Genomic DNA, 26,667 nt, shown 5'->3' on the forward strand with positions numbered 1-26,667 from the left:
GATTAAAAAGTAAATAAATTAATATGGAATTGAGATAAACTGATGAGAAATCTTAGGTTGAGGAGCACAATCGATGAGCTTATGCTATACATGGATATGTATTCTTTAGGGTCCTACAGAACCCGGGCCAGATTGTGTTAATATGGTTCTTATTCGAAACTAATACCAACATGTCGGTATTTAACTTATTGGGTGTGGAGGAGCTTCTCTTGGATATCAGGTGGAAGGTTGAGAAAAAAAGAAGTTTACATCCTGCTCTCCACGCCAGATCACGCATCATTTTTGCTCTGTTGTGCCTGCACACAAAGACACCAAGTCAAAACAAACAGTTAGAGATTCTGGAATTTGTGTTGTCTCTTTTAGGAAAAGTGATTTGTCACTGACACATACGTATTCGAAAATGGATTTTTCAGTGACACAAGAATGAATAAATGATCTTGATGTAGTTGTTGGATAGATTTGAACGATGCTTATCCCACCCAGTCGTATAACTGATACGCCTACATATGAATATATGGCTTAAAACATCTGTCTTATTGCAATTTTCCAGTCAATTGATCTTGACAAACTAAAAGATTTGGAGATAGAAATAGTATTCGAGAAACTGGTCAAGATCTTCTTAGAACATAAACATATTGAATATAAGCAAAGGTGACTCAGATAGCCAACACCCTATTGAATATAAGCAAAGGGTGACCAAATAGAGATCCTCCTTCGTCCTTAAATAGTAGTAACATTAACAAAAAAAAATTCATATACATAAAATAAATTTCTCATGCTTCATTAAGACCAAACAGAGATCTGATTGGTTACTATAATGGAAATATACATAAATCTAGTTGAAACTATATATAAAATAAAATTCCTAGATCCATCAAATGTTACTGAACAATATATCAAAAGCAACAATTTACAAGTCTGAATATGATATCCTCTTGTGAGATATGTCCGAACCAACTTATTTTCTGTAACGAATTTGACCTTTTCATTTGTCTCCAAGGATCAAAAAGAGTATCATTATTTGATTTTTGGATATGATAGATTCCGTAAAAAGTGAATGAGAAAGGATCGAAGACATGGAACAAGGGAATGGTGTGGATCAAGGAGCAGAGAAAGAAGTTGTGGAGGCATACGCGGAGCAGTCAGACAAAGACTTAGTCGAGTTCTTGAAATGTCGCAACGAAGAGATTGTGGTAGGAGGAGTGTTGTTTATGTTGATGGCTGGTCTCCCTTCTGGCTCAGTGAGCCAAGTCAGTGATCATGACTCCCGTCTCAGGCACATTTTCACAACTTTGATGGATCAAGCATGGCAAGATCTAGTAGATGAGGTAATAAGAACCTATCGTGACGTCATGTTTTCAAGTTATGAACCGTTGTAAAGTTATATATATGTATGGCATTGACAAATGAATTTTTCATTTTTTTTTATTAGTTTGTAAAAGGGTTTAATAGAAGAGGAGAAAAGAGATGGTTTCAACATTCCGGTGTACCTGAGAAACACCGAAGAGATAGCGGCTGGGATAGAAAGTTGTGGTGGTTTCAAGATAGAGAAGATGGAGATATTGAAAATAGCTGACCCTATGAATTCTAGACAGCAAGAGGTTATGAAAGATCCGGATTCTTACGGTCGAGCCATGGCTAATTTGGTTCAAGCTGGTCTAAAGCCAATGGTTGAGGCCTATCTCGGTCTTGACCTAACCAGCAAGTTATTCAAACGTTATGCAATTCGAGCTGCTAACAACGAAGAATTTCTCACGAAGAATTATTTCTATCATATGATCGCTGTTTCAGCGATTCGGGTTTGATATTATTTTATCTACACATACGCTTATGTCAAAGTTTATATGTACGGATGCTAGAAGAAATAAGTGATTATTAGACTGAAACCATTGTATTTCAGATATATTACAGTCTCTCTTACGTTATCATTACACGATGCATTGACGCAATCATGCAAACAGAGAAGTGCGCAAGATGAAATAAACCGGCACACCAATTCTAATAACAAAACAGAACTAATACATTTGCACACTATCAGAAAACGTAATGGCCTATTAGCTCAGTTGGTTAGAGCGTCGTGCTAATAACGCGAAGGTCACAGGTTCGAAACCTGTATAGGCCATATATTTAAAGTATTTGGCTTTTTTTTTTCACAAAACGATTTCGTCATGTCTTAAAACAACTTCGTCCTATCACCTTATGTCACATATTGAAAAAAAGTTGTATTCAGATATCAAGAAGTGGAATAGACTCGGCCCAATGAGCCCTTATTTAATGCGGGACCGTGTTTCATCAAGCGCGAGATTACGGCTCCTACAACGTTTTCGTCGTCGTATATATATATATAGAAGCTCTTTCCTTTCATTATTTTTTCAACGAAAAACTAAACGCCGTATAGTCGTATATCGCTTCATTACTCAGTCTCTATTTTTTCTTAGGCGTAGAATCGAATGATGTGTGATATATAACTTAGTATTCGTTTTTGAAAATTTCTCGAAGTATTAGGGGAGCTATATGGTGGTGAGGATGATGAAAGAAATCATTCGGATTCCCATTGATTTCCCTACGGGGAAAGATGTGATCACAAACCAGCTACTTTTGACTCATCGTCATCAACACTCCTAAGTTCTATTGTCGTGTCATTGCTCTCTGACTTTTGTTCCTTGTCGTCTGCTTAGATTTGCTGTTTTGCTTGATATCTTTATGAAATTTCATATCTGTTTGAATCACAAACCATCTACTTTTGATTCATCATCATTTAAACAATTTGTCCCCTTTTTCACTTTTCAAAATTCGATTTTTTTGAAGTGGCCAGTGATGCTATAAAATATTTGCTACTCTTGATGAAGGCAACACGTTGTTTTTCAATTGATGATTGGTTAACCACCAAGATCTCTGAGGCCTACTCTTCTTACTTTACACTAAGTTTAATTAATCTGTTTTGCCTTATGCAAGCCATTTATTTTTTTGTTTAGGCGGCTTAGTTTAATTATTTCTAAATTAGATTTGATCAATATATTAATGAACCGAACCATTGGTTGTGTTCAATTGCGATATCACTAGCTCAGGCTAAACTGTTCGACCCTTTTGCACCTAAACAGAACAAAATCATTTAGGTTCTGAAATTTCCTCAGTAAAACCAAACGCGAAGTTAACCGAACTAAACTGTTAGAAGAATAATACGGTACTAAGATCAATTCTTGAAGTGAACCGAACAATAGTGGTTAAAATTAGGCTTCGACATGCAGTCCGTTCGATTAAATATGAAACCACCCTAAAGGTTTGTTAGAAAGTTGTAAAATACGGTTCAGTTTAAAATCCCTGGAATGGATTGACGATTGGAACCCAAATTTGATAAAAACTTGGTCTGCTCATTTTTTTTTTTTGAACGACTACTTCATTAAATTAAAGCAAATGTATTACACTGGAAGCTGAGTAGAAGAAGAAACTAGTAGAGCACCTTTAGCAAGGGCATCTGCAGCTGAATTGTTCAAGCGAGAAATGTAAACAAAGGAAATAACAGAGAACTCAAGAGACAGTTGTAGGATATCATGGATGATTCCAAACAGCTCTTTAAGAGGTTTTCTGTCGTTGATGGCTCTGACTAACGTCTGAGCGTCCGAGAACACTGTCAAAGTGGAGTAGCCCTGCCGGCGGGCTTGAAGCAACGCTTCTCGTATTGCTAGACCCTCCGCCATGAGAGGGGACGATACGAACTCCTCCAGTTTGCTTTCTTTTATGATGATGCTTCCTAGGTGGTCCGTAAAGATCCAGCCGAGCCCCGCATTGTTTGATCCTTCTTTCCATGATGCATCAGTATACACCGAGACTCCAGCAAAAGTGTTGGTTGCGTTGCTTCTCCGGTTCAGCACCGGGATAGTTGAGTCCTGCACCTTTCCATGAAGCTGAGCCTCCTGCCATTCGCGCGCCAAGCATATTGCTTTGGTAAGTGTTTCCAATGGTGAGAAAACTCTGTTTTCAAAGATTAGCTGATTCCTAGTAGTCCAAATTGTCCAACAAATCCAGGGAAACAGGGGTCCATCAGCCAGTCCTGTCGGTGGTAGGGTAGTAGTCCTTTTTGACTCTTTCAGAGCTGTAGTGAAGGTAGTAGCCGAGGTGATATATTGTACATGGAGTAGCGGAGCCATTTCCCACACCTTTGTAGCGAAACTACAGTGTAAGAAAAGGTGAGCTGCCGTCTCTTGTTGGCCACAGTGAATGCATTTTGAAACAGACAAAATGCTTCTCTTCTCAAGATTCTCCCCTAGCGGTAGTGCGCCCTTGACGATCTTCCAAAGGAATACTCTGAGTTTCGGTGAGAAAGCTCCTCTCCAAATGTCAGTGTTCCAGTTACAAGGGTGATGGGGTGAGGGTTGTGGTTGTGTTGTCTCCTGTAAAGCTAAGCCTGTGTAGTAACCCGTCTTAGTGCTGTATTCGCCATCCTTTGTTGGGAGCCAAACCAGAGCATCTGTTTTGCCTAACTTGCTTGGCTTGATGCTGAGGATTTCAGTAGCGGCATTAGGTAGTATGAGCTCGATTCGTTCTCTGTTCCATTCCCCGGAGTCCTCCAAGATTAGATCTGATACTCGCCAGTCCTTTGATTCCCTTGTAGGTGGTCCCATTGGGCGTGATGGCTTGTCTGAAGACAGCCAAGGCTCGTCCCAAATCAAAGTATCTTTTCCATTGCCTATAGCTTTCCCCATATTTGCCAAAAGTAGATCAACTTGGTCTGCTCATTGGAACCCAAATTTGATAAAAACTTGGTCTGCTCACTTTTTCTCCCTCGCTAGGTATTATCCGTGCGCTCGGGTTGGACCTAGCGATTAATAAAAAATTAGGGGTTAATTGAAGATTAATTGGAGATTAATTTTAGCGCATTTATATTTATGTAAGACATATGTACTAACTATATCTACCTATCCCGTTGTTTACTCCTAGTCTTGTGGCTTCTTCCTAACCTAAATTCTCACACAACCCGGGTTCAAGTATCAGAGTGACCTACTTTTTTGTTTTTTTAAGTGTTAGGTTAAATAAATGCAAAATGACAAAAGTAATCCCATCTTCAACCTTGTGCTCTGCGATTTTGCTAACTGTTTTTACTATTTTTTTCTTCAGAATTCATGGTTTTTGCTTGTTAATATTGTGGGTATAACACAAATAGGCAAGATCTATCGCATCTTTTGCGATTTCGAACTAGAAATCAACAGAAAAGTGACCTTTTATTTTTTAACCGAGGAATCAACCGAATTGGAGTAAAACACCACGGTGTGCCACCGGCTCACGCTTTTCCTGGCGAGTATACGGCCGCCGAGAGCGCATTTTCGAACAAGGCTTTTTCTTAATTTGGAAAGTCAAGTATAATCAGGGCCAAATGTAAAGATAAATTGTAAGCCTTATTAAAACAAAAAAGGAAGTTGCAAGCCTAATAAATGATAAGAAAAAAAAACACTTGACGTTGGTTACAAGTTTCATCCCAAGAGTTATAGCTCACGGTTGGATGTCGTATAGCATCAGATCTTTACCGGATCTTCACCGAACTATGACCTCATACTAAATATCCATAATTTAAAATTTATAAATTTATTTCTCCACCAAGTAATAATTTAAAATTTATTTCTCCCTCAACGGAAATTCTAAACTTAATTACATATATACCATGGTTTTGATTGGCTTATCATCAACAATATAATTTAAACCGGTTAAACCAAACCAACATTCATTAAAAATAATTTTTATCAAAAATATTCTTTTTCCCATCATCATCAAAGTTTTAACTGTTATGCAGTCGACACTTTAGTTTTGTGACACATTTTGCACAAATCTCAGACCATCAGACAAACGAGAAGACAGTCGGAAACCCAACCTTGATTATGTTAACGTCTAGCTTTGTATGTCGAGCTTTTCTTTGGATGTGAGAGTAGCTCCCGGGAAACTGTTCGCCGTCGGGAAGAGTGGTATCTAAGGCTCCGACATAGTTGGGATCAAAAATTCGGTTGGAGAAGCATCTGAGAGGGAACACGAGAGGCGGAGAGATTTGATGCGGATGGAGACGGATGAGCTGTGATGGGAAACAGAATGAAACAGGTGAGGGTCTTGAAGAGAAGGCGGGAAAAAAGGAGTATTGATTTTTGATGGTGATGGTGATGAGAGTGTGGGGTTTCTGAGAAGTGAAGACGCCATTGAAGACGAGTGGGAAAGCTAAAGGAGACGAGAGAAGAAGTTTTAATGACTGTAGCTAATTTTTATTATTATTTTCTTTGAAATAAAAATTGTGTGTTTTAAAATGAATTTTGGTTTGGTTTAACTTTTTAAAAATTATATGGTTAATGATTTTTTTTTTTTTTTTTTTTGTCATCAACTTTACAGACTCATATTGACTCTGTAAACCAAACCGGGTGATCTGCATCCATGTGAACGACAAAAGACGGTTGCTTCCTAGCACTACGTGCTAGACTATCCGCCTTTGAATTTTGTGTCCGTGGTACATAGATAAGCTCTGATCGGGTGAAGCACTCTTTCAGGATCTTGATGTCTTCCAAATAACTTGCAAAAGCTGGCCACTCCTCTGGTTCCGAAACCATCTTCACCAATTGAGAACAATCTGTTGCAAACGTAACCTGAAATTGACGTAAATTCCTCATGCATTCCATTGCCCATAGTAACGCTTCCATCTCCGCATGAAGAGGCGAGAGACTAGCCCTAACATTCCTTGACCCCAACAATCCATCAAAACCTTCCAAAGTACTGAGCCAACCTTGTCCTGAAAAATTAGAACCCTCTTTCCACGAGCCATCCGTAAAACACCATCTTCCTGGAATTGACGGTAATGTCATATTTATTTGTGGAGCCGTTCGCTGATCATGTAATACTTGTGCTTCAGCCCACAGTCTCGATTCCGTTTCTGCCAGTTTAAGCGTATCCATGGGATCCATGTCCAAATTTCTGAAAACTTTATTATTCCTAGCTTTCCAGATGTACCAAAGTATCCAAGCAAACTGGTGATCTTCCATCTGTGGAAGGACTCTCCAAAATAGATGATCCATGTTTGTAAAGAGGGCACTGGTTGGAAAAAAGGCTGGATTGGATGGTATCTTCGAGAGAGTCCAAACCTGGATAGCTGGAGAACATTCAAAAAACACATGATTTATCGATTCCTCATAAGCTCCACATCTTGCACAACAAATATCCCCTTGAATCCCCTTGCTTGTAAATTCTTCTTCACTGCTATACACCCTGTCACTAATTGCCATAGGAAATGTCTCAACTTTGGTGGACATCGTATTTTCCAACAAAAAGCCTTCAAAACATCAACTGTGGGGCCAATCAGTAATGGTGGTCTTTCTCTATCTGGATAAATCCTCTCTACCTGATATCCTGATTTGACCGAATATTTCCCATTTTTTGTAAAGTGCCATCCATCTTTATCTACCCGCTGAGTCCTGCTCAATGGAATGCTTTCTATAAGTTTCGCATCTTGGGTGTCTACCAAAACCCGAATTGCCTCCAAATTCCAAGTACGTGAAGTAGAGTCAATGAGAGACTCGACTTTAAGGTCCGGATATAAGTTGTGTTGATTTTTATAAGCTGGTCTCGGGCGAGTGGTTGGGAGCCAAGAATCATTCCATACAGAGATAGAAGATCCTGATCCCACCCTTTTGATTAGTCCTTTGCTTACCAGAGATCTAGCAGAAATAATACTCCGCCAGCCATAAGACGGAGAATATGAACGAATCGGTTCCAAGGGTGAAGCATTCCTATAATACCGACCTTTGAAAACTCGAGAAAATAAAGTGTTGGGCTTTTCAATCAGTCGCCATAACTGTTTACCAAGCATCGCCGTATTGAAATCAGTGATGTCCTTGAAACCCAAACCTCCTTCATCTTTATTTGTGCATACTTTGTCCCATGATTTCCAATGCATGCCTCTAGTGCTTCCCCCTGGACTCCACCAGAATTGTGAAACCGCACTCGTTAGCTTCTTTACAGTTGCCTTCGGTAAACGATAGCAGGACATCGTGTGATTTGGTAATGCTGTAATCACTGATTTAATGATCACTTCCTTTCCTCCTTTTGTGAAAAACCTAAACGTCCACCCATTAACTCGATTATTTAACCGGTCTTGTACATAACTAAAAACTTGAATCTTTGAGCCTCCCATATTTTCCGGCAGACCAAGGTAAGATCCCATTCCTCCAAGATTCTGAATACCCAAGATATCCCTTAATTCTTGTCTAACAGACTCTTCAATCTTGTGTCCAAATTAAATTGAAGACTTATCAAAATTTATTAATTGTCCTGAGACTGCCTCATACTCCTTTAAAATCCGAAGAATGGTTTGACACTCTTCTTTTTGAGCTTTACAAAAGAAAAGACTATCATCCGCAAAAAGCAAATATGATATTGCCGGACAAGCTCTCGCTACCTTAATCCCCGTTAATTGTTGGCCCCTCTCTGCCTTCTTTATATTTGCAATTAGAGCCTCAGTACATAAAATAAATAAATAAGGTGATAAAGGATCTCCTTGCCGTAAGCCCCTATGGGGAACAATGAGGCCACGTGGTTGACCATTTATTAGAACCCTGTATTGAACCGATGATATACATTCCATCATTAATTTGACCCAATGAACGTCAAATCCTAACTTCTGTAATAAGGCCTTAATAAAATCCCATTCCACCCTATCATACGCTTTACTCATATCCGTTTTGATTGCCATATACTTTCCTTGACATGCTTTATTGGTCCGTAATCCATGAAACATTTCCTGAGCGATAAGGATATTATCAGAGATCAGTTTTCCTGCCACGAAAGCCGATTGAGTTTCTGAAATGAGCAATGGAAGATAGATTTTCAATCGCTGACACAAAACCTTCGAAATAATTTTATAGCCTACGTTACATAGACTAATTGGCCTCAATTCCGTCATCCTCGTAGGTCTCTCTGTTTTTGGAATCATACATATGTTAGTAATATTCAATCTCGTGTCCATATCTCCCGAGACCAAAAAATTATTCACCATCTCCACTAAATCATTCCTTATAATATGCCAGGAGTGTTGAAAAAAAAGAGCTGTCATGCCGTCCGGCCCTGGCGCCTTTTCTGGATGCATCATAAACAAAGCTTCTTTGACCTCCTCCTCCGTCGCTAGTCTCAACAAGTGTTGATTCATCTGAGGAGTAATGGCCGGTGTAACCTCTGTAAGAAAACTATCAAATTCCGATGGGGAAGTGGTACTAAATAGGTCCTCAAAATAATTTATTGCCACTTTTTCCACCCCACTTTCCTCTGTAATCCAATTCCCATCCACATCATGTAAACCAACAATTCTATTGCGAACTCGTCTTTGCCTTGTTAAAGCATGATAAAATTTTGTATTAAGATCTCCAGATGCATACCACATGTTCCGGCTTTTCTGGTGCCAGTACTCTTCCTCATCCTTATATGCATCCTGTAATTTCCTAGATACCTCCAGAATATCCTCCTGAGACCTAGAATTATCTGTTTGTACCTCCTCAAGAGCTTGTTGTAGTTCGTTTATTTTTTCCTTTCCATAAGGAGGATTATCTTTCCGCCATTTAGCAATTTCGTGACGATAATTACTAATTTTTTCCACTATATTATGTGTTCTCCCTTCAACTCTTCCTTCATTATAGTCTATCCAACCTGATGTAATTGATTCCATAAGGCCCGTCTGTCCAATCCACCTCTTATCGAACCGAAATTGTCCTTTCCTCCTGGTAACTTTATCCTCAAGATAAGCCACCACTGGCCGATGATCAGATGCCACCATTCCAAGATACTCTGTAAAAGAACATGGGAATAAAATGTGCCATTCTTCATTCGCTAAAGCACGATCTAGACGGCATCTAACCATCACTGCCCCTTTTCCTTTTCCTCTTCTCCCTTGCCACGACATTTTGTTCCCCCGGGCCGGGAATTCGAGTAAACCGCTATTTCTTATCATGTTATTAAAAGGAATAAACGAATCCGCACTCCTCATAGACCCCCCATCTTTTTCATGATTTCCTGTAATCTCGTTGAGATCACCAATAATAAACCATGGTTCAGATCGCGCCAGTCCATACCTAGTCAACCGTTCCCACACTTGCTCTCGCATTTTTTGAACTGGATCCCCATATACAAAAGTAAGATAAACCTTTTTGCCAAGAGCCTCCGCTTCCACATCAATCATTCGATTGCTAGAATATAATACCTTCACCGGAAACTCATTATTATAAAAAAGTGCTAAGCCTCCACTTCTCCCCAATGGATCCACTGTGACCAGATTATCATATCCAAAGTGAGCTTGAAATTTTTGAACAAAATCTGGTTCTTGCTTAGTTTCTGCTAAAAATAAAAAATCCGGTTTATGTTTATGCCGTATCTCGCTCAAATAGCTTATAGTCCATTTGCTTCCCATTCCTCGACAATTCCAACTTAACACTCTCATTTAAAAATTAATATTTTTATTTACTCCGGAGAGCCAAAAACAATCGGGTGTAATGATACCCTGTGTCTCCCCACCAAGCATATACCATCCTTTGTGACCGTTCCATAAAACACCATAACAACTCCAACCCTTTGTCTTCTTCATCTTTGCCACTTTCCAATTCTCATTCAAAGCATAAGACAACAATGCTCTTATGTCGCAACATGAGACTAAATCGTTATGTATATTTCTTAAGATACACACGGTAAAGGTGTTGAAAACCTCAAAGCCCTTTCCAAGTAATAAAACCCCTATTGAACATCTGACCCTTCCACGTATCATGGGGTCTCCTCCACCAGACTGAAATCTTATTAAACCAATTACATTCCACTTCATATATGAAGAGGCTCCCGAAAAGCTAACTAATTTGGGTGTAATAATACCCTGAATTCTCCACCACCGTAAGACAAAAGCCCACCAACATGTCGATGCCACGAAACTTGTAAGCTTCTCTATCTCCCAATTCCATAATAAAATCCCTTGAAATATCCAAAGCACACACCTGCTTGTCCCGCATTTAATGAAAGTCTTTCGATGCTCGTCAACAAATAAAAAAATTAAGGTCTCAAAACGCTCATTGGGAACCGTTCTAATGGTTACTGTAGAGAACCCAATAGAATAACCTCGGTACTCCTCTCCTTTCATACAATTTAAATATAAACATATAAATACACATGAGTCAACAATATTGAGCCTTACATTCCAAAGACCTCCTTGGCTTGACCCCAAATCAAATTTATATATCTGGTTTCCTATAATTCGTGAGTAGTCCCTTAATACCATTTTCTTCATGATAACCATTATCCAAATATACGATGTCCAATATAATTCGTGAGTAGTCCCTTATATGGTTAATGATAAACCAATTAAAACCATAGTGGACTATCGGTTTGAAAATAAATTTATCATATTCAAATTATGAATATTTAGCATGAAATCGTAGTTCGGTGAAAATCTGATGCTATATTATATTTTTAATGGAGAAATAGATTGTCAACCTCTCATTAATCAAGAGTCTCGTAACATAAGATTTTGTTTATATAGAAAATTATAAATAAGATCCAAGTCTCGTAACATAAGGGATAAGGGAAGTGATTGGTAGTTGTTGTAGGTACTGTCCACAGCTCTATTTATTTCTACAGCACCAAATTCAGAGCAATCAAGATTTAATTTTTTTTTTGAAACCACAGCTTTTGAAATAATCTACAACTGTACAACAGTACAAGTGCTCTGCAGAGTCAAATATCCAAAGCAATTTTTTAGTGCTTTCTATAAAATTCTACAGCAATAAAATCTAAAGCCACAGCAAAAATTCTACAGATTTTTTTCTACAGCAAAAATTCTACAGCTACAGCCATTACCAATTGGACCCAAGTTCTAACCACAACTTGACACTCTCTTCCCATCTTATTTCTTCTTTGTTTTAGAGCCTGACTGGTTCAAACGCAGCGGTTGCGGGAGTTTGCGAATGCGGATAGTTACGGTTTCTAGAGGTTTTAAGAGATTTGTACGACTGGTTATGTGGTTAGAAATTGGTGCGTTTGTAGGATATTTATGACTGGTTAACTACCAAATGCAGCATCAGTTAAATAATAAATTAATAATATTTATATTTTATATAATTATAAAAATATCAAAAATCATAATATTATAATAAATATAAAAATTATATTTAGAAAGTTATAGTTTTAAAATTTTAAAATTATAGAAATATTTTTATTTTAAAATTTTATCATATTAATTAAAATATAATAGATATATTTTAGTATTTTTATAATTCCAATTATTTTTTTTTATTTTGGTATTTATATTGTTTTTTAAAAAAAATTATCCTCCCGCAACCGTCCATAATCGCCTGCAACTGCAACCGCAAATGCTAGATAGAACTAGTTTTTGAATTTATGAGGTGTAAAACGGTTTGAAACGATTTAAAACTGTTTGAGTGATTGTTGCAAAACGTCAACAATCGCTATGAACTGCAAAAAGCTGCATTTGCGGGTAGTATCAAAAAAACAGTCATACCCTTAATAATAATATTCATTCAAACTGTTTGCGCGAATCGCATATGTTCGACTCACGTCCGCGTTTGAAACATCTCGTATTATATTATTATCATAATGGGCTTACTATTCTCCAGCCCAGCACCTAAACTTCTCCGCAAGCTTTTCCTTTTTTGAAAAAGTAATTAAGAAAGAAAAAGGCAAGGAAGCTTATTACATATATAGCGGCAATAAGCGTAAACTCCTTTTCCTGTTACATCTACACAGCCGTCGTCTCTCTTCTCCTTCAATCGCCTCTCCCACTCTCGTCACTTGGCTTTTCTTCCTCTTCTCCGTCTGGTAAAAACCTCTATCCAAGCTCTAATCTTTACGTCTCTTTCGTTATCTCTAAGCTTTACGTTTCCTAGCCTACATATCGCCAGTTGCTTCTCTAGCTTTAGGTCATGCAGGCTAGGTGAAACATTCGTAACAGGTCCTCAAAGTTTTTGAAAAAAGTTATGTTGAGAGTGTCGTCCTTTCCCTAGTCTTCCCAGATGTACCAAAAAGGAACTGGGTCAAAAATCTTATGTGTCTTTAACAAACTCAAACAACAACAAAAAGTGTGCTAAGGTTAATTAGTCAAGTGAGATAAACCGGTTAATTGGTTAAAGAAATATCTCAACAATTGCAATTGCAAAGTTTTGTGAGCTTAGATTGTTGTTACTTAGCTGAGTAATCCAATTCTTGCGTAAGATCGTTGTGATTTTGTACTTTAGTGGGTTTTATCTTTGTGATTTTGATTTGAAATTTGAGAAATTCCACTGTGCCTGGTTTGTGCCTGGTTGGTTCTTTTACAGAACCGAAGATAAGCGTTTGTTTGTTTTTGTTATTTATTTCAACATTGTCTGTAGCAAGCAGACTAGCTATTGCTTTAACTTTCTTGTTTGGTAAGAATTCTCGATGAGAATACTGAATCTGCTTGTGTATTTTTTGTAACCTAGACAGGTGTATTGAGAGCAACCAGTAGGAGATTTGCTTTCGGTATCGAATCAAAGTCAGCAGCAACCATGGAAGTTGTAAGCATCTTCGTTTTTAATCCAGGAGGCATTGTTTTTTTTGCCCCCTGTGTCATGACTGATTTTGTTTTGAGTGGTGTGACAGAACCAAGAATGCCCGGGAAATCTAAAACGCCAGCTCGAGAAGCTCTTTGATGCGTCTCTGAGATCAACGGTTCCTGATAAACCCCGTGTTAAGCCCGTGATTACTACCTCCCCTCTTGATAGATCTGGAGATTACCAATGGTACATATGGAAAAACTAAAGTTCCTGTTAGAGTTGCTTTCTTGTTTTGTTAGTTTAGATTGTTTACATCATACTGTTGTCTGCAGTAACAATGCAATGGGTCTATGGTCCATGATAAAAGGAAAAGATTCTCAGTTCAAGGGTCCTCCAGCTGTTGGAGAGGTTGGTGTTTTGTTTAGTTTTTACTTTTTTAGAAATTTGTGGTTTTTTGTATGCTCTCTTTAACTCTTTTTTTGTTCTTTTTTTCACATAGGCCCTTTTAAATAATCTACCTACTTCTGAGATGGTGGATTCAATCTCTTGCTCTGTTACTGGACCTGGATTTGTTAATGTTGTACTATCAACCAAGTGGATGGCTAAGGTAAGGTGCTCCTGTTGTAATGCGCACTTGTTTTCTCATTTTCTACTCTTCTTCTTGGCGTAATTGTTTTTTTTAATTAATATGCAGAGTATTGCAAATATGCTTATCGAGGGAATTGACACATGGGCGCCTACTCCTCCGGTTAAGAGAGCCTTAGTTGATTTTTCCTCTCCAAACATTGCAAAAGAAATGCATGTTGGTCATCTAAGACCAACTGTCCTCGGTGACACGCTAGCTCGCATGCTCGAGTTCTCAAAGGTTGAAGTTCTTCGCAGAAACCATGTTGGTGACTGGGGAACACAGGTAAACTAACTGCTTGAGACCGAGTGCTTTATTGTGTTGTATTCCAATATTTTTATCAACGAAATAAAATTTAACATTATGCAGTTTGGCATGCTCATTGAGTACCTCTTTGAGAAATTTCCTGATACAGATAGTGTGACCGAGACAGCGATTGGAGATCTTCAGGTCAGTGTCCTTTCATCATATGGCCTTTCACGCTTTACAGTTCTTCTTATGTACCATATTACCGTAACATGCTTTATGTGATGAACTAAAACAGTTTAGTTACTAACTTCATTCAAATGTCCATCTGACAGTCGTTTTACAGAAAATCAAAGAGTAAGTTTGATCTTGATCCGGACTTTAAGGAAAAAGCACAAAAGGCTGTGGTCCGTCTACAGGTAAATTAACATTTTCTTATTCTGTTTGGCAGTGTGTCAAACTAGTCACTTGGCTATATTATCGTTCTTCTTGGGTGCAGGGTGGAGATCCTATCTACCGCAAGGCTTGGGCTAAGATTTGTGAAATAAGCCGAACCGAGTTTTCCAAGGTTTATCAGCGCCTTCAAATTGAGCTTGAAGAAAAGGTATTGGACCGATACTGATACAGGACAGAAACAAATGATGTACATTGATGGGTAATACGTTGATCCATGACAGGGAGAAAGCTTTTACAACCCCTACATCGCTAACGTAATTGGGGAATTGGATAGCAAGGGGTTGATTGAGGAAAGTGAGGGTGCTCGTGTGATTTTCCTCCAAGGCTTCAAGATCCCACTCATTGTTGTGAAGAGTGACGGTGGTTTTAACTATGCCTCAACTGATCTGACTGCTCTTTGGTGTGTTATTTTTTCTTCTACCTGAACTTGCTTATTATTGCCTAATGAATTGGCTAAAATCTGCATGTCCCAGGTATCGGCTAAATGAAGAGAAAGCTGATTGGATTATATATGTTACCGATTTTAGCCAGAAGCAGCACTTTGATATGTTCTTCAAAGTAGGGATTGATTAATAGCTTTTGTTGTTTTTTTGACGTGTGTCAGGCCTAACTGTTTTAATCCTGTTACACTATGATGATTCAGGCTGCCAGAAAAGCAGGTTGGCTTCCAGAGAGTGATAAAGCTTACCCTAGAGTTGACCATGTTGATTTTGGTCTCGTCAACGGGGAAGATCGCAAACGATTTAGAACGCGGTCTTCAGATGTAGTCCGCCTAGTTGATTTGTTAGATGAGGCCAAGACTCGCAGTAAAACTGCACTTATTGAGCGTGGTATTTAACTTTGTGTCAGCGTTATTAACTTTGTTCAGTTATTGGGTGGTTTTATTCATCTTTTATATGTTGTTGTTTCTCTGTTTAGGTAAGGACAAAGAATGGACTCCGGAGGAGCTGGACCAAACAGCTGAGGCAGTTGGATATGGTGCGGTGAAGTGAGTATTATTTCTTTTCTCGGTTTAGGGATTTTAATATTATCATGCTACTGCTAACATGCGATTTTGTATAATGTTATTTCAAGGTATGCTGACCTGAAGGGCAACAGAACGACAGGTTATACTTTCGACTTCGATGCCATGCTTAGTGACAAGGTAATGAAATTTGCAATATGCAGTCAGTCACCTACACATGCTCTTATTGATAACATGTGCATGAACAGGGAAATACAGCCGTTTACCTTCTTTATGCTCATGCTCGTATCTGTTCAATCATCCGAAAGTCTGGCAAAGACATAGATGAGCTGAAAAAGGTATTTCATTTTTCTACAGTTTTGGGTTTCCTCCTCTTGTACATTTTCATAGTTACTGGACCTTCAAACAAACACCTACGAAGACTGTTATAAGTTTTACCATAGGCAGTTTGTTCTAACGGTTCAACAACATGTGCCTTATTGCAGACAGTAGAGCTAGTATTGGATCATCCAGAAGAACGAGCCCTGGGGCTTCACTTGCTTCGATTTGCTGAGGTAACTCATGCTCATCATTACATACTACTTTCAAAATGTTTCTTCTCTTTTTTTTTTTTTTGGGTAATCCATGTGTGAACGATTTGCAGACGGTTGAGGAAGCTTGCACTACGTTGCTTCCCAACGTTCTGTGTCTGTACCTCTACAGTTTATCTGAACGCTTTACCAGCTTCTACTCCATTCATCAGGTGTGGATTCTCGTCATTCTACGTTTCTATTTAATATTGTGATGTCAGACTACAATCTGCTACCATATATACTTGGATTTCGATTAAAAGATGAGCTTTATTACAGGTCAATGGTTCACCGGAGGAGGCAAGCCGTCTCCTACTTTGTGAAGCAACGGCTATAGTGATGCGAAAATGCTTCCACCTTCTTGGAATCACCCCTGTTTACAAGATGTGATCCGTCACTGTAAACATTTTAATGACTTAAAAGACAAACGGTTTTATTTATTGACAATTTTTCTGACACAATCAGTTTGTAGCTCTTAACTTGCTTGGCAAAGGTTATTTTGCCATGCCTTTGAACTGATTTTGTGAATCATGAAAGGGTTTGAAGATTAATCTTGAATTTAAATGACTTGGAGATGTTCTTGTGAGATTGTGTTAATTTGGCGATGTACTCTTTTTGCCCCCTCTTATTCAAATTGGCTTCCGCAGCTCTTGCATGACTTCATTCTTGATCTTCTCTTTACAAGATCCATCAAGCAATGATATTTGCATTCATAATACTTGGGAAGTCTTTTCTTGACATGGCTATGAAAAATAAACTGTTTACAGTCCCTATCAACAAAGTGAGATTACTCCCAAAGTCCTACACTGAGAAAAATACTCAAATAAATCATTGACAAGGTCTATCGAAACAGTAGGAGGACAAATGACACAAGCCAAGGTCTACTTACTAATCGATTGTAATATATATCATTGACCATGACACAAGGCTCTGAAATGTTCTCTAATAAACTGTATTACTGAGTCAACGTCACTACAAAATGAAAGAAGAACAAAACTCCGAAAATATTGTTCAATCCTCTTCATCAATGACTTTAGTGCCAAGGCCACTAAGTCCCTCAGCAGGGATTTCAGCAACAGTGACAAGAGAGAAGAACTCTTCCTTTGCATCTTCATCATCGTTTCTCTTGCGAGCAACTCGGACTCTGATCCTTCTAGGAGGACCTCTGCTCCAAATCTGCTTGTTCAGCTTCACATCCACTCTCACATCTTTTCTCCCCATTGCCTTCTCTGCAAACTTCGTTATCTCCTTGATTGCCTTTGGTGCCTTCTTCTTAAATGTACTGTTTAAGACACAATACGATTCTTACAAGTCAAACACCAAGATCAAAGCTTTCTAAATGTCACATTCATGGGTAACGTGCCTATAAAGTTAAGTGCCTATAGCTAAAACTTTGATGTTGCATTTTTTAAGCCAAACCCCAAGATCAAAGCTTTCTAAATGCCACATTCAAATGTTACATTTCATGGCTAAGAACATTGTAATGGTAAAGCTTTCAAATGTTACATTTCATAGCTAGGCTAGAACATTGTTATCTTTTAGTTTGGTTGGGAAGTTACCAGCTATGAAGGCGTCTGTGAAGGTTGATGGTGTACTCTCTGGTCACCACCTCCTCTTTCCTTCCCTTCGTCTTGTCCGACATTGTAATGTCCCTGAGTATGTCGAAACTCAAACTGGTTAAACTCAGATAGATTCTCTGTATAGCTGATCAGCTCACTGTTTGTTCACTACTTAATTTTATTGCTAAGTAGCTTAATAGTAGCTTATATCGTATAAGTTGTATGGGGCGCTCAGTAGGTAGATGAACCAACCCTAGTCGATTTAAATGTCTCTCTTTAAGAGTTTTTGAACTAATCTTTTTCACTTGTAACGTCTAACAATAAAACTAGAAGGAGTTATCAACAACTTAAACAACATGGGCGTTTGGTCTAGTGGTATGATTCTCGCTTTGGGTGCGAGAGGTCCCGAGTTCGATTCTCGGAACGCCCCTTTTTTTAGAATCTAGTGTTTTGCCATTTGCCGTATAGAGTTTTTTCCATATAAGAAATCAGCTAACTTAGAGAAACATACAAAGAGTTTAGTGTTTTTTTTGTTGTCATTATAAGAAGTCTTTTTATTCAAAGAAGACGAACAACAACACTTTGACATAAGCTCAACATAATAATCTGCAAATAATGATATCCCATAGCCGATCTTTGCCTTATCTCCAGCAAAAGGTCATCCACACTCAAGAAACAAAACCAAAAAGCAAACAAGTTGTCGACTGATATTATTAAGAGCTAGCATGATATGGCCTCAGCTTTAAAAAAAAAACTTGTGTGTATTAATTATCCAAAGACAGAAGATAAATTTGAAACTTATACTAAAATATCAGCCATGAGATCCAAAGATAATAAAACCGCCAGTTTCAGCCTTCAATGGTTGTAAGCAAAGGCATTGTCTCGGTTTGTTTCTTCAAGGGTAGTAGCCGGTGAAAGTGAAGCCTCTTCCAACGATCTCACCCGCACAGTACCAAGCGAAGCACTCCAACCCAAAAAGTGCTGCGATCCCAGCATCTTCAACCTTCAAATCCGCCCGGTTCTTCCACAACCCCTTCACGTGATCCACTTCCTTCCAGAACGACTCAGTACGTCCAGGAATGCTGCAAATCCACACAAAACAAGTCAGGCACAGAAACAAAAGAAAAAGTAGAGTTCCTGTAAAAAAACATATCTAGAAACGTTGAAAAGAGAACATTAATTATTCAAGATCCTTACCAAACAAAACCAAGAAGCGGCTACTAGTATTTTACCCTTTACAGTATAATAACAACAGACAGAAATAAAAAAAAAAAATTAGGAAAGGGACCTAGCGAGACGAGTGTAGAGAAGCTGCTTAGACAACTCTTGGCACTTCTCAACAGTGGCTGGCTCCTGGATATAGTGCTTGTTCTTCTCCAGCAACTGTTTGTAGTAAGTTGTGCCGTGCTTTGACACAAACTTCGATGCCTCGCACGCCTTTGATTTCACCTGTATCAACTTTGATGCCATCTCTCTCTCTCTCAAAACTTGTCTTCTTTTTCCTGACAATTTTGGATTTACAAAATTTTAAAAAATCCAATTCCATTACCAAATGCAATCAAAAAGGATTAAGCTTTTAGAAAGACACGAGGAATCAAAAAGCACCATTGGTACAGTGACAACCTATTCAAACCCTAGCTAGACATTCGAAAGTTGAGATCTTTTTCCAAATAGCAAAGACCTCATGAGGATTACATTACGAAGGCGCAGATCTATCAGTCAGATTCTCCAAAAGGGTAAAAGAAAAGATGAAACTTTGAATCAAAAAGGGAAAAAGAGTGTTGAACCTTGCTGATTACAACAGAGATTGTAGGGGTGGTGTCACCGTTATCGGAGAACGAGAGTGCAGAAGCAGCAGCTGGATCAACGGAATCTCTACACTTGCGACTTTTGTGAGGTTTTATTACAACAATACAACTAGTGGTCGGTGCAGAAAAAACATAATATTATGGGCCTCAAATGGGCTTTGACTAACATTTTCATAGCCCAATGGTGGTGAGAGCTCTCTTTATTCAAGCAGCTATTTGATAGCTTACATGACTCTTGTTCTTTTTGTTCAGGTGCCTTTGCATGGTGGAGCTCTCTTCTCATGCTTGGTGGAGCTCTCTTCTGATGAGGCTAAAGAAGCTCTTGCTCCACTAACTGTAAAATTATATTAATTCTTTTGACTCTTGGTGATAACTGTGAGCTTTTTATTTGTTGATAAACGTGATTGGTAATATTACTCTGTGCATCGCTGCCATATCAAGTTGATGACTTGCAACACACGATTATTCTCATAAGCAGTAGTACTCAGATTATATTATATTAGTGGTTGAGAGCTGAATATCCAAATATCGGTTTTGTGGCCCTCTGTTATCGGTCTTCCAGGTGCTACTTAGTAACCAAGGAAACAGTCCCTTTAATTTCTTGTTTTGTTTCTTACGTGCAACTTACGGATGATGTTGATGCTTGTAAAACTCCTAGGCTGCATATTCTAGTTGGTATTGCCGTATTGGTTTAGTCAGCTGTCAACACATAAGGATGTATGTAGTGCTACCATCATTATCGTTGGACAAACTAACCCTCATTATCATGTCAGATAGCCAGAAAAAGGCTAAGACTCACACTTCGTTATTGGGAAATCAAAAGGTGTACTCATACACAAGCACACGTCTAATAATCCTCCAAAGCATAAAGATGCAACAAAGCAGCAGAAGAAAGAGCTGCCGTACTAAATTGATTCGTCCAGCTTAAAACTCATTGAAAGGAAACTTTGGTTACAAAAGAAGAACCAGTCCTAAAAATAAACACCGCAATTGACAACACTGGATTTAAGGTGGCGAGAGACTTGTAATATTATTCATAATTATACTAAAAATCATCTTAGCTTTCGATAAAATATATATCAAATTGTTTTGCAAAAGAATGAACGAATGAAAGCCAAAAGAAAGTTGTTATTATTAATTAATGATAAAACAAAAGAGGCAAAGGCATGCATGGTTGATCAAGGTCGGCATTGACACAAAAGGCTAACCAAAACACAAGACCAACCACCTCTAATCTCACAAACATAACGAGCTCGCTATATATAATTATGATAAAATTATATATATAGCTAAACCTCTATTGAAACCAAAAAAAAACAGAAAACAAAAAAAAGGTTGCATAGCTTCGGCTAAAAGATTGGCTATGCTGCTGAGGGGGCAAGGCTCGTGAGAACATCACCATCAGACTCCTTGGACGCTAAGACTGCAGTAGCGATCGGATTCAACTTAGGCTCAGTTTCCATAAAGTTCTTGTAGTCCAAACTTGGATCTTCATAAATCTCCCACCACTTCTTCACAAGCATTTTTATGTCTTCACGCTCCATGTGCTCTTCGGTTTCATCATATTTCCATGGCTTTGAGCCCTATAAAATAGATTCAGACATGAGTATATATATTAAAAAATAAGACAAGAAAAAGATTATGGAATTAAAACAAATTAAAAGGTACATTTGCGCAGTAATGGACCACACGGATTTGGTTAAGGTCAACATGTTCCGGGTGACGCCATAACATTGCCAATACAAGGTTGTAGGTGGAAGGAATTGGCTTGTAGGTGTCTCTGAAATACATATTCAGAAAATCCTACAAAAGATAAACAACAATATTATCGTCATAAAATAATGAAACCTCAAAATAAATAATGAAAAAAAGAAGATAAAACCAAACCTGTTCAGCAAAATACGTTGGAGCGGTGATCTGAACAACACGAAGGAGATCCTCGTACACGACAAGATTTGGTTCAAACAGTAACATACCAGCGTTGAAATAGGTAGGCGGCGGAGAACCGAGAGTTTCCACCGGCCATGTTACCTTTTCGGGTGACTGTTGGCAGTAACCGATCTGGTATTGAGTAGTGTTGCACCATGAAATTTCGCAAAAGCAATCTTTAACCGCGTACAAGTAACCGGAAGGAGTGTCGAAAAGATGGTCAATGTTACCAAACACTTGAATGTCTCCATCCAAATACATCACCTTCTCATATTCCACAAACTGCATTATATATGTTCAAAAGTCGTTTGATATGCTAGTTATGTTTCGACATGTACAAGATAATAATAATGATAAAAAAAAAATGATAGTCATATATTAGTAAATAAGATTCTAACCTCCCAAATACGAAGTTTGGAGTAGTTGAGAACAAAGTAAGCCATGGAATAACCAATTATGTTTTCTGGTGGAATGACCGGTTCAATCTCACGGATGATGCATCCCTGAGCCACCAAGATTTGACGGTGTTCTTCTGGCACATCCGGAAGACAGGCCACAACGAGTGGATAGACTGATTTCACCTTGCGCAGTCCTTTGGCTAGACCGACCACACCCATCCAATAGTCTTTGTTTCCAGCGAGGAAAGTGACGTAAGCCCTTTTGCCACCATTAGAATTCAAATTCACGTCAGCTTCGATCTTTTTCTCGAGAGCCATGTTCATTGCAGCCATTTCAAACGAATGAATATAACTTTTTTTTCTTCTTGTGTGTAGCTTTTAAGTGTGTGGAAAAAGGAGACGTATTCATCTTATTATATAGCAAAAGAGAGATATATGAGAATTAAATGAGAGAATTAATAATGGAAATAAATCATTCTTGTATGCCAAGTCGGTATCTTAAAGATTTTTAAATTTATGTATAAGAAATATGAAACTTCCAACTATGGAAATATATATATTATAAATTACTCCAAGATTCTTAAAACTAATTACCGTAATTGTAGAAATTGGATGGATATGCAGACTTGCGAATGTAAAAACAGAATATATACCAGTTTTATCCAAAATGTGTAGGATTTTAAACATCTCGCTCTAAAGTTTTGTTAATAGAAACGTGTGCATCAAGTTGGGCTTATGCTGAATTAAAAGCCCATTATCGCCTAAAAGAGATGATAATCTTCTTTCTTTTAACCTAACCACGTTTTGGTTTCACGTATAAGTATATCACATCTCACGTGTATCCCACGTGCAAACATCTAAAAGCTTTCCTATTTGTCCAAGTGTAATTACATACCTTCTTGCTTGGTTAGAGTATTTGTCATTTCTAATTCATAATCCAAACATGGGTTTGAAGATGTGTTCCTCTAAACAAACAGTGTCAGAGTTACAATCCAAAACAATAGTATGTAAGTGTATGTAATTGCTTATAGTTTTGTTCACTTAAAAACTTTGTGGAAAAACTTATATGTTACATAAAAACATAACATGTTTGTCCTCTCAAAGATAGCGTGGTGAAGGCAGAAACATAGTAAGGGGGGATGATGTTTTCATTCATTCATAAACACCAAGGTTAAGTCTAAAAATCATTCAACGAAAATAAACACCAAAACAAATGATCAAAACTCCTATGAGAACATCATCAATAAGGAGATGAGTTTCACATTAAAAAAAAATACTAAGACCTTTTTTTATTCAATCCTCATTCTAGATGAAGTGAGAATGACTCGAGATATATTTTCACACATGCCTTTTTGTTCAGTAGAGCATCGAGATCACTGTTGCTTGAAGCCTTGTTGACCAACACCAACAATCTGAGATCTGCCTCCCTTCTGCGATAAGAAAAGAAAGAAAGATGGTGATTACTACATGTATCATAATTATCGACACATAATTATACGAATGAAATGAATAAAGTTATTCATGAGAATGATTCTAGGTATATGCACATTATGTATGGTTCAACACAGCCTGTCTCGCAGTCTCTATGTATCATTTAGATGCTATTCTATCAGTCTTATGGCATATAAGAATTAAGTTACACAGTTGTGTCAGAGTCTTATGCATCATTAAATGCTCGGTTAATTTCAGTAATCTCTAGAGCCTATATTTACTAATCTATTCTCTAGGGTCTCAAGACCATGCGCAACCTGAAACTTTTTGATAAGTTTTCTATGACTATATGAGATTTGCTATAGTGTTTGATTTATTTGGAGCACTTCATACCTTCTTTTTAGTCTTGCTATCCTCCTCCATCTCATCATCATCATCATCCTCATCCTCATCCTCATCCTCATCCTCATCCTCATCAGTATCATCATCTTCATCATCATCTAAATCAAACTCCTGTTCTTCCATAGCCTCACCAGTAAACCATGAGACGGCATGCGGAATAATCTTGTTCCGGATAGTAGATCTACAGGAAGCAGGAAGAATAATCAAACAATAATCAACTCATAACCCAACAGAACCAATTATTTTCAGTAAAGGACGCACCCAATGTCATAATCTAGTTCCATTTGATACTGAAGTTCCTCAGCCTGCATCAAAGAACGGAAGTCATTACTAAATAGGCTAACTAAGAGTTTGACAAGCTCTTACAACAATCAAAATATCATACTCTGTCCTCGTCGATATCTTCATCTTCATCCGGGACTTCTGGAGGATTAAAGAAGTTGAAGAAGCTTTCACAGTCTTCCATTTTGGTGACTGGTTTGGCGTTCGTTGTAACTTTCTTAGGCTTCATCTCAACAATCTTCTGAGTTAGGCACTTTCCAGGATACCAATCAATTTCAGTCCTGACGTAAAGGAAATAATAGTATAAGTGAAGACACATTTCTACAGCTCACTGCAATCATATATATAAACATTCGTAGGAGAGCATAAGCAGTTTACCCAATAGCCTTCTCAATTAGTAGCTCATCCTCATCAATCACATGATAAGACTTTGTCAAAACATTGTTTTTGAAAAAGGGATTCGAGTCAAAGAGAAACTCAAGCTTGAATCCTTTAGGCTCTTCGGTCTTGCACCATTTAATATCTTTAAGATACTTGAGAGCCTCTTCGTCATGCTCTGTGACCTGACGTGAAAGAGATTGGTATGTTCATTCTCCACGGTTATGATTGGATTGTTTATAAAAAAATTAAATACCAAAACTACAAGTGGGATACCTCCTCGGAAGTAACTTCATTGTTTTGCAAAGCAGTCAGCCAGAAACTTGGAACTCCTTTCTCTGAGATTGAACACAATATAACAATGTTAGATTTTGGATTTTTATCTTCCCAAAATATTAAAGGAAGACACTGTGTTTCTGAAGTAACCTTCAGCAGTTTTGTCATCTACTTCGTCCATCTTTGTATCCTCTGGAGTCAGCTCGATTTCAGTAGTTCCATTCACAATCTCATAACGCTGTGCATTACAAGATACCAAGAAGAATTCATGAGAATTTTTTAGATTATATTTTACAAACTCTAATGCAGACAAGTAGACATAAAGCAAATATAGGCGCTCTAGTTCACAGATGAATATTCAAGACGATCTCACAGGAAAATCTGAATATTTTTTTCTTTCTAACAATCACCTTGGCATACAAGGGCTGATACAGCTTTTCATACTTGGCTTCAAGAACAGCTCTCTCCTCACGGAACTTAGCCTCAAGTTCATCGTGTTGGCTCTGCGTTGAATTGAAACAAGTCACTGGTTGATCAATAAGCAAGGAGAATATACACTCATACAGAAGAAACAAGGGTTTGCACACACAAATATAATCAAGATCAGATCTTTAAAGGTACACAAACACAATTGAGTAATTCTCTAACCTGTATATCCTTCAAGGCATCGACACGAGCTCTCACTTGAGGAGTCAGATTCTCGAGCACATCTGAACTGTGACCAGCCAGCTTGTTCTGTGGAATTAACATATAACGAAAACTCAAACCAATAATTCTTAAGGAACATATAAACACTCTTATCATTTTACTAAAACTAAAAACAATTAATAAAACAAAAGGCATTAGTGTGAGGACGCAGACTCTTAATAGAAACGGTAAAACTCAGAATCCTTTCGACTACGAACAAACAAACCTTGAGAGCGTTCATGAGGCCAGCTCGATCCTCGTCTTTAAGAGCTGTAAACAAAAGCAAGTGAGAGAATAACAGTCAAGAAGAAGCGTATATTAAGAAAGAGAATTGTAAACGGAGGATGAGAATTTACAAGCAGTGAGATCAGCGAGGCTGAAATTGTCTTTGTGGTTGTTGCTCATCTTCTGAGGACTCTGGAGACGAAAGGTTTGAAAGTAAGAGGGAGGGTTTTGGGGGAGGCAAGAGAGACAATAAAAGAGACGATTGTTTATATACAAATAGAACTTTAATAAATTAATACTCTGATAAATTAATAAATTTTACTGATTTTAACTTGAACTAGTTTAAAATTTGACATAAATTGATAAAATATTAGATAATAACTTCTTAAAAAATTATATGTAAATATATAATCTCATTAAAATTATAAATTAATAATTTATATATATACATATTTTATTTAAGTAAGAATCTATTATTATATTGTTTGTTTTATATTCACAATGTGATTATCTTTATATTTATTAACATTTAATATATTATTAATGAGATTTAGTAATATTATATCTAAAACTACATTTAAGTTCTATGTAATATGTATTATATATTCCAAATAATATAATATAATTAATATAAATGTAAATTTTAAAAATAACAATTAAGGTCTATATACTAAAATCAGATATTTTCTTTTTTTTTAGAATAAATATATCTTAAAATAAAAATCTAAATAAACTTTTTTTTTATAAATTAATATCTCTATATATTAATAAACCTAGCCAATTAATTGTCATTTTAATTTATTTTGGTTATATAATTATTTCTCTTTTTTTAAGGGTTCTTTGTTCTTGTTTAAAATACAAATTGAGATTTGAGTTGTCAATGTTCAAAATTTTGATTAGTATAACTTT

At 37.4% G+C, this 26,667-nt stretch overlaps 6 protein-coding genes, 4 non-coding genes and 1 pseudogene across 13 annotated transcripts; 6 read left to right on the forward strand and 5 right to left on the reverse strand.

Annotated features, from left to right (window-relative positions):
* Window positions 1-170: 170 nt before the first annotated feature.
* On the forward strand, window positions 171-6,322 carry LOC103835529 (annotated as a pseudogene).
* On the forward strand, window positions 2,049-2,122 carry TRNAI-AAU. Its single transcript has one exon. It is a non-coding gene; the product is annotated as a tRNA-Ile (tRNA).
* LOC117127569 lies at window positions 2,521-2,607 on the forward strand. Its single transcript, XR_004450589.1, has one exon. It is a non-coding gene; the product is annotated as a small nucleolar RNA R12 (small nucleolar RNA).
* Window positions 2,810-2,903, forward strand: LOC117127619. The gene has a single exon (XR_004450639.1). It is a non-coding gene; the product is annotated as a small nucleolar RNA SNORD24 (small nucleolar RNA).
* LOC103835530 lies at window positions 3,420-4,703 on the reverse strand. Its single transcript, XM_009111713.2, has one exon. It carries the CDS (start codon window positions 4,701-4,703, stop codon window positions 3,420-3,422), a length of 1,284 nt encoding a protein of 427 aa, XP_009109961.2.
* A 5,965-nt stretch (window positions 6,323-12,287) lies between the features above and the next one.
* Window positions 12,288-16,962, forward strand: LOC103834842 (arginine--tRNA ligase, chloroplastic/mitochondrial). Of its 4 annotated transcripts, XM_033277106.1 has the most exons (19): window positions 12,288-12,828; window positions 13,470-13,478; window positions 13,524-13,544; window positions 13,630-13,769; window positions 13,856-13,931; window positions 14,023-14,130; window positions 14,218-14,433; window positions 14,518-14,598; window positions 14,730-14,813; window positions 14,894-14,998; window positions 15,072-15,250; window positions 15,324-15,408; window positions 15,494-15,680; window positions 15,769-15,838; window positions 15,925-15,994; window positions 16,063-16,152; window positions 16,300-16,368; window positions 16,458-16,556; window positions 16,663-16,962. In XM_033277106.1, the coding sequence occupies exons 3-19, from the start codon at window positions 13,536-13,538 to the stop codon at window positions 16,771-16,773; spliced, it is 1,779 nt and encodes a 592-aa protein (XP_033132997.1). In that variant the 5' UTR covers window positions 12,288-12,828; window positions 13,470-13,478; window positions 13,524-13,535; the 3' UTR covers window positions 16,774-16,962. The 4 variants fall into 4 exon arrangements, with proteins under 4 accessions (XP_033132997.1, XP_033132998.1, XP_009109181.2 ...); XM_033277107.1 differs by lacking the exon at window positions 13,470-13,478 and having other exon boundaries at window positions 12,288-12,833; XM_009110933.3 differs by having other exon boundaries at window positions 13,474-13,544.
* A 240-nt stretch (window positions 16,963-17,202) lies between these two features.
* LOC103834843 (60S ribosomal protein L31-3) lies at window positions 17,203-18,311 on the reverse strand. The gene is made up of 2 exons (XM_009110934.3): window positions 17,943-18,311; window positions 17,203-17,665 (listed from the first exon to the last, which is right to left on the reverse strand). The coding sequence occupies exons 1-2, from the start codon at window positions 18,023-18,025 to the stop codon at window positions 17,395-17,397; spliced, it is 354 nt and encodes a 117-aa protein (XP_009109182.1). The 5' UTR covers window positions 18,026-18,311; the 3' UTR covers window positions 17,203-17,394.
* On the forward strand, window positions 18,301-18,372 carry TRNAP-UGG. The gene has a single exon. It is a non-coding gene; the product is annotated as a tRNA-Pro (tRNA).
* A 256-nt stretch (window positions 18,373-18,628) lies between these two features.
* Window positions 18,629-19,860, reverse strand: LOC103834844. The gene is made up of 3 exons (XM_009110935.2): window positions 19,730-19,860; window positions 19,231-19,444; window positions 18,629-19,024 (listed from the first exon to the last, which is right to left on the reverse strand). Exons 2-3 carry the CDS (start codon window positions 19,410-19,412, stop codon window positions 18,838-18,840), a joined length of 369 nt encoding a protein of 122 aa, XP_009109183.1. The 5' UTR covers window positions 19,413-19,444; window positions 19,730-19,860; the 3' UTR covers window positions 18,629-18,837.
* On the reverse strand, window positions 19,729-22,865 carry LOC103834845 (galactinol synthase 5). Its single transcript, XM_009110936.3, has 4 exons — window positions 22,078-22,865; window positions 21,638-21,961; window positions 21,419-21,553; window positions 19,729-21,333 (listed from the first exon to the last, which is right to left on the reverse strand). Exons 1-4 carry the CDS (start codon window positions 22,408-22,410, stop codon window positions 21,112-21,114), a joined length of 1,014 nt encoding a protein of 337 aa, XP_009109184.1. The 5' UTR covers window positions 22,411-22,865; the 3' UTR covers window positions 19,729-21,111.
* Window positions 22,866-23,095: 230 nt separating this feature from the next.
* Window positions 23,096-26,309, reverse strand: LOC103834846 (nucleosome assembly protein 1;1-like). Its single transcript, XM_033277171.1, has 12 exons — window positions 25,890-26,309; window positions 25,760-25,803; window positions 25,495-25,581; window positions 25,257-25,349; window positions 24,997-25,084; window positions 24,847-24,908; window positions 24,571-24,755; window positions 24,296-24,473; window positions 24,172-24,215; window positions 23,902-24,091; window positions 23,418-23,507; window positions 23,096-23,353 (listed from the first exon to the last, which is right to left on the reverse strand). Exons 1-11 carry the CDS (start codon window positions 25,936-25,938, stop codon window positions 23,451-23,453), a joined length of 1,077 nt encoding a protein of 358 aa, XP_033133062.1. The 5' UTR covers window positions 25,939-26,309; the 3' UTR covers window positions 23,096-23,353; window positions 23,418-23,450.
* Window positions 26,310-26,667: the final 358 nt, after the last annotated feature.

Source organism: Brassica rapa, chromosome A08 (assembly GCF_000309985.2).
Source record: "Brassica rapa cultivar Chiifu-401-42 chromosome A08, CAAS_Brap_v3.01, whole genome shotgun sequence".
Taxonomy (NCBI): domain Eukaryota; kingdom Viridiplantae; phylum Streptophyta; class Magnoliopsida; order Brassicales; family Brassicaceae; genus Brassica; species Brassica rapa.

What these genes read in the sequence shown, in the direction of transcription:
- LOC103834846 (XM_033277171.1), bottom strand. Translation starts at nt 25,938, where the DNA reads ATGAGCAACAACCACAAAGACAATTTCAGCCTCGCTGATCTCACTGCT. An exon ending in CCTCGCTGATCTCACTGCTT is followed by an intron (nt 25,804 to 25,889) that starts GTAAATTCTCAT and finishes TTTTGTTTACAG; the next exon opens with CTCTTAAAGACGAGGATCGA. An exon ending in ATAGCAAGACTAAAAAGAAG is followed by an intron (nt 23,508 to 23,901) that starts GTATGAAGTGCT and finishes TTCTTATCGCAG; the next exon opens with AAGGGAGGCAGATCTCAGAT.
- LOC103834844 (XM_009110935.2), bottom strand. Translation starts at nt 19,412, where the DNA reads ATGGCATCAAAGTTGATACAGGTGAAATCAAAGGCGTGCGAGGCATCG. An exon ending in CTCTACACTCGTCTCGCTAG is followed by an intron (nt 19,025 to 19,230) that starts GTCCCTTTCCTA and finishes GTGGATTTGCAG; the next exon opens with CATTCCTGGACGTACTGAGT.
- LOC103835530 (XM_009111713.2), bottom strand. Translation starts at nt 4,703, where the DNA reads ATGGGGAAAGCTATAGGCAATGGAAAAGATACTTTGATTTGGGACGAG.
- LOC103834842 (XM_033277107.1), top strand. An exon ending in CAGCGATTGGAGATCTTCAG is followed by an intron (nt 14,599 to 14,729) that starts GTCAGTGTCCTT and finishes TCCATCTGACAG; the next exon opens with TCGTTTTACAGAAAATCAAA. An exon ending in ACTTTGATATGTTCTTCAAA is followed by an intron (nt 15,409 to 15,493) that starts GTAGGGATTGAT and finishes ATGATGATTCAG; the next exon opens with GCTGCCAGAAAAGCAGGTTG.
- LOC103834845 (XM_009110936.3), bottom strand. Translation starts at nt 22,410, where the DNA reads ATGGCTGCAATGAACATGGCTCTCGAGAAAAAGATCGAAGCTGACGTG. An exon ending in CCAAACTTCGTATTTGGGAG is followed by an intron (nt 21,962 to 22,077) that starts GTTAGAATCTTA and finishes TATATAATGCAG; the next exon opens with TTTGTGGAATATGAGAAGGT. An exon ending in CAACGTATTTTGCTGAACAG is followed by an intron (nt 21,554 to 21,637) that starts GTTTGGTTTTAT and finishes TATCTTTTGTAG; the next exon opens with GATTTTCTGAATATGTATTT.
- LOC103834843 (XM_009110934.3), bottom strand. Translation starts at nt 18,025, where the DNA reads ATGTCGGACAAGACGAAGGGAAGGAAAGAGGAGGTGGTGACCAGAGAG. An exon ending in CACAGACGCCTTCATAGCTG is followed by an intron (nt 17,666 to 17,942) that starts GTAACTTCCCAA and finishes TGTCTTAAACAG; the next exon opens with TACATTTAAGAAGAAGGCAC.